Below are 5,991 nucleotides of genomic sequence, written 5' to 3'. Positions count from 1 at the left end.
TTTCAAAAAGGCCAAATACCTTGAAATATAATGAACAGGATTGTGAACATGAAAGAATAAGACAAGTATTGTGATCTATTCTTATTTTAAAATGATTAAAAAAATATTGAAGTTTAAGATATTGACCTCTCAATGGGATACATCCACCTATAATGAACAGGTCCACCGAGTTTGACCTCCTCCACTAGATGAATTAGTAGATGCACCATGATTGTGAAAAAAGTTGGCATAAACTCTTTCTCCGTCTTACAAAGAGTCAACACAAGCTTCGACTGAATGGTGTCTAATTCACTTCTTTCAATAGCAGTTGAACATATCTTCTTGAAAAAGTACGACAATTCATCGAGCAAATCAATTACTTTTGTAGCATTAGATGCTCTTAAAGCAACAGGAAGGATATCTTGCATGAGCATATGATTGTCGTGGCTTTTTAGATTAATAAGTTTTCGTTGCTTCAAATTCAAAAACCTTTGCAAATTAGATCCATACCCATCAGGAACTTTAAGATTTTGTAGGACTGTAAGAAATCTTTCTTTCTCTTCTTTAGACATGGTGTATGCAGCCGGAGGCAAATAGTCGTTAACACGACTTGGATGAGATTGAGGCCAAAGATGAGATTTTATGTTCAGTTTTTTAAGGGCCAATCTAGCATTCTTATCATCTCTACTCTTGCTCATATCTAAAAGAGTTCCTAAGAAATTGTCACATACATTCTTCTCAATGTGCATAACATCTAAGTTGTGTCTAAGAGGATTATGTTCCCAATATTCTAATTCAAAAAGCTTACTTTTCTTTCCACAGAACACGATCTGACTCATCCTGGTCATTATCATCATTATCATCATCATTATCATCAAGTTCATCATCTTCTAGTCTCCCTCTTTTTTTCTGAACAACTTTTGACTTTCCATATACATACTTAACTTTTTCTTGTTGCTTCAAAACTTCTGTCCCGCTTACACGAACCGGAGCAAGACCATGTTCCTCTGTCCCATCAAATTCATTTGTTTGAGAACGATAAGGATGGTCAACTGGTAACCATTTTCGACACCCAGGGTAGACAATTTTACCACCAAAACTATAAGAATGAGTAGAATCAACACACGAAGGGCAAGCTTTATAACCTCTTGTACTCCAACCCGACAACATAGCATAGGCTGGAAAGTCATTTATAGTGGAGTGTAAGGCTGCTCGCATCTTGAAATTTTTTCCGCTATAAGCATCAAAGGCATCTACACCTTCCCACAACAATTTTAACTCATGGATTAATGGTTGCAAGTACACATCAATATCCATACCAGGACCCTGTTTCCCCGGAATAAGCACAGACAAAATAAAAGATGTCGACTTCATACAAAGCCACGGTGGCAAATTATAAGGAATCAGGATCACCGGCCATGTACTGTAACTAGTATTCATCAAACGATATGGATTAAAGCCATCACTTGCTAGACCCAATCTAACACTACGAGGATCTTTGGCGAATTCCTCATATCTTTTATCAAACATTTTCCAAGCTTCACCATCCGCCGGGTGACTTATGATATTTCCATCCTTGCGGTCAAAATGCCATCTCATGTCCTCTGCTGTCTTAGATGACATGTAAAGTCTCTTTAGTCTAGGGATCAGAGGAAAGTACCGCATCACTTTAGCTGGAACACCCTTCTTACATGTTCCTTTGTCTTTCACACTACTCTCACCCTCCTTTTCTTTCACATTCTTCCACCTTGATCTGTGGCAGATATGACACTCACTTTTTCCTGCAAATTCGCCCCAATATAACATGCAATCATTCGGACATGCATGGATTTTCTCGTAACCTAATCCCAAATCATTCATTATCTTCATGCCTTCATAATACGACGATGGAAACTCCTTAATATAAGGAAATGCGTCTAATAGAAGCTCAAGCAACTTATTAAATGATGCGGCAGACCAATGGAACATACACTTGAGGTGAAACAAGTGCAATAGAAACGACAACTTTGAGAAAGTTGTACACCCCTCATATAAACCCTCATCAGAAGCTTCCCTAAGTCGTTTATACTTCGCTTCTTCTTCATTGGTGTTGGTTGATGGATATTCATCATCTTCCTCACACTCAAAATTTAACTCTTCATGCATGTCATACGAATATTCATCTTCAAAATTAGCTTCACTTAATGATGGGTCTTGGGGTTCGTTGGTGGGTTGTGGACTATTGTCAACCTTAAAAGCTGCTCTTAGTAACCCATTCATATCATCTCGACCAACTACATTTTCTTGATCATTAGGGATCTCTAAGGTATTACTCTCTTCAACTCTACGATGGAAAATCCATTGCCTATAATTCTTATAAAAACCGTTAAATAAAATGTGTCCTCCTACCTCGCCTAAGTCAAACCATTTATTTAACTTGCATTTATTACACGGGCATCGAGTTTTTCCCTTTAGAAGAGTCTCCTTTGCAACCTCTAAAAATTCCATGCAACCGTTATAATAACGGGTATCCCCTTTTCGTAAGTCGATCCAACTAGTATCCATGTCTAAGAAAAAAAATTATAATTATAAATAAACACACTTATAGAAAACAAAGAACCATTAAACCATATTAATCTGCAAATAATTAACATCGCATTCAATGGGACTATGGAAGATAGCTTTTCATCATACAACATTATTATCTCTGCATGAACTTTTGATTATCTTTATGCCTGTTTTGTTTATGTGTTTAATGCTTTACAGTAGCACTGTGGGTAACTGAGCTGTTGAATTTTATGTGGAATTTCTTTGACACTTTCCTATTGTAGTCTCTATTTTCATCTATGGTATGCCTGTTCCCAACTATATGTTGTGCTACAACTAAACAGACAAACCGTACTTCCTTTTTAGATAAATGAAACTCTAGCATGCAAACAACAGATTCAAATCTTGGTTCTTTTTTATTGTCCAGCAACATATTTGCCGGTATTAAGGGAGATATTCCATAGAATTGAGCGTTAAAATTATCCATGCCCTATATTCCATAAACTGAAAAACAGCGTAGAGTGATGGTACTATGAAGTTTCCATATGTCAGCTTATGTGGAACGAAGTTATCATCCTCATGGCATGCTAATGTGGATTTGTGGGCTAAGCTGACAAATCATTCCAAATTTCTGGAAATACAGTGCATATTCGGGGGCAATTGTAGGCGAAAAACTTGCCTTATAACTTATTGGTGAGGTAAAAAAAACAACCTAAATCTTAATAAAACTCAAAGACAAGTCTGAAAGTCATAGTAAAGTGATATTGTAAGGTTCTTAAAACATTCACAGAAACAAAAATCACACCAATTCAATGTGACTTGAAATTTCCTAAAATAATGAGCTTGCAGATTTTACTTATGTATTAGTAGTTTTTTGCCCTCTCTAGTATCTGTCATCTAAATGATGAAAAAACATAAAACCCTAAATGTATGATAAATGATGCATTTACCTATTAACTACACATGTATATGAATGCAAGACTCAAATGCAAAACACTGTACAGCGTGGATATTCTAAATCCATAACTTATTGGACTTCGGGTCCATGAGCTCATTTGATCATTATAATGATGTCTACATCGAAATAGACATAGATTTACGATCCCCTATTCAAAATCCATTATTTCTCGCATATGCATTATATTTCGGTTCCATCATCTACCGGTATCATCAAAATTATTCAACATATATTTTGCATGCTATTCATCAATGATATCTGAATATTTATTCAATAGGTACCATTTATTTTTTTCTCATGGGCCATCTATTATTTTCGGATATCTATACCACTTCAAAGGTATTTTCTCATCATTAACTTTCACATGCTTTTCATCATTTACAATCTCACTTCTGGTGTGTATATATGTATTTTGAAATTACATTTGTACTCATTTATTCACCCATGATTATACTATATTTTACTTTCACATACTCGATCATGACTATTGACATTATCTTCACTATCTTTAGTCATACAATTTCTCATTCACTTCTGGGAATGTTTACCTAGTTGAATGTGAGAATAATATTTTTCTTCAGAATTTCGGTATTTTGTTCATCCACCAAAAGACAATATATGAACTATCTTTCTCAAAATTATCGTGTCTGCAGGACCACACTAGTTTCATGAAAGAAATGTAGGGTATCTTGACAACAAGATTTAGAAACTATTATAGTTTTCTAGGTCATATTTTCGTGTACTTCCCCAAAAAGGTCTGCGGACCTTTAATGGTCAAAAGTCTAAACTTAAGTCGTGAACCTATTTTGGCTTGTAAACAACAGTCAAGGGTATATTCGCATTTCAACATATTACACCTTGATAAATAATTTTCTTCAGGGAAGAGCAAGACCACATATTTAAATTCTTCAATATTATCTATTAAATTCTATTATAAATTCTACTTGTTTTAGTAGACCAATGGTCTTTTCTCCGTTGCGGTAATATACATTGGTCACATATCATTTTTTTATCTTTCTCTTCTTTGTTACCATCTTTGTCCCACTTCTGGTGGGGATATGAGTTATTGAAAGAACCACCTCGGCCTCGAACTCGACCATATTCGTATCCACACCCACGTCTATGACCACGTTCTCAACCACTTTTGTTGTGTGGTATTTTCTTTCCCATTATGGGATGTCACATTCGTTTAAGGGAATGTAGCAGGACCAGTTGGACGTGAATCTTAATTTTTAATCAATAGCTCGTTATTTTTATTTTTATTTCAACCACAAGGAGACAAGATATAAGTTCAAAATATTTCTTAATGTCTTTTCACTGTATTGTGTCTGCATGACAACTTATTTGAGTGAAAGTTAGAATAGGTTTTCTCCATCATTTTTGCATCAAAGATTTTCTCCCCACATAATTTCCAATGTAAAGTGATTCTGAACATAGCTGAATTATATTCCCTTACAGACTTAAAGTCTTGTAATCTTAAATATAACCAATCATAACGAGTTCTGGTGTTATCACGGTTTTCTGTTGGTCATACGTTTCCTTTAGGTTACTCCAAAGAACTTGTGAATCTTTTACAGTCAAATTCTCAATCTTAAGACTCTAATGGAGGTGATGGCTAAGAAATATCATAGTTTTATTTCTTGTTTTGACTTGTTGATTTATTTAAGTCTTATCACCAAGTTCCTTTGCATCTAGGTGCTTTATAACATCTAGTACCTATGATAAACAGTTTATCTACTAATATCAAGGGCCACAATCTCAAATTTTGCAAGATTTGACATAACTTACTATACAAGATAATAATAAATTAGGTATTCGAAAAATTAAAAGTAACAATATGACAGTTAATAATAAATGGTACGCAATGAGACAAATGTACACAAACCGATCAAAATGACAGTATGCGCATATACCTTACATACCTTAATAAAAACAAGGTAATTCCATAACAAATAAAATAAGGGGAATTATATCAACATATCAAACATCGACAAATCAAAGTTAATTCCATAAAAACAAACAACAATATGCTTAATTGCTTATACTCTAGTAATGAATAAAAAAATAACGGGATCTAAACAAATCAAAAAAATAAATTACTTCACAATTTAAACATGGTTTACGGCAAATAGTATTTGAGGATGTGACAAAAAAAAAAAAAAGGGACAATTAATATGAAATTTTCGTACTTGATATCAGATAATTCCTGGATAATTATACAAACTTTCATAGGGATCAAACATAAAAACGGTTAAGGGATAAAAGTATAATAAATAATTGTAAGTTGCATTGTTGCAATTGCAACCATAACAATAATATAATAATTAAAAAGAATTACGAAAACCAATTCTTTCAAACACAGAAGTCATATATTGAAGCAAGAAAGTAGCGCCACATCATATAACTCCAATATCAAATTAATAATATACAAATTCAACAAACTCATAGCATGTCAATAAAAACTCATGATTCGAAAACAAAGTAATTAGGGAAGCAAATCTCAAACATAATACTCACATCGAGTGATG

General features: G+C 33.9%; 1 protein-coding gene across 1 annotated transcript; it reads right to left on the bottom strand.

Annotated features, from left to right (window-relative positions):
• Nucleotides 1-783: 783 nt before the first annotated feature.
• On the bottom strand, nucleotides 784-2,523 carry LOC110799536 (uncharacterized). Its single transcript, XM_022004801.1, has one exon. It carries the CDS (start codon nucleotides 2,521-2,523, stop codon nucleotides 784-786), a length of 1,740 nt encoding a protein of 579 aa, XP_021860493.1.
• Nucleotides 2,524-5,991: the final 3,468 nt, after the last annotated feature.

Source organism: Spinacia oleracea, chromosome 2 (assembly GCF_020520425.1).
Source record: "Spinacia oleracea cultivar Varoflay chromosome 2, BTI_SOV_V1, whole genome shotgun sequence".
Taxonomy (NCBI): domain Eukaryota; kingdom Viridiplantae; phylum Streptophyta; class Magnoliopsida; order Caryophyllales; family Amaranthaceae; genus Spinacia; species Spinacia oleracea.
This window is presented reverse-complemented; position numbering and strand designations above follow the sequence as displayed.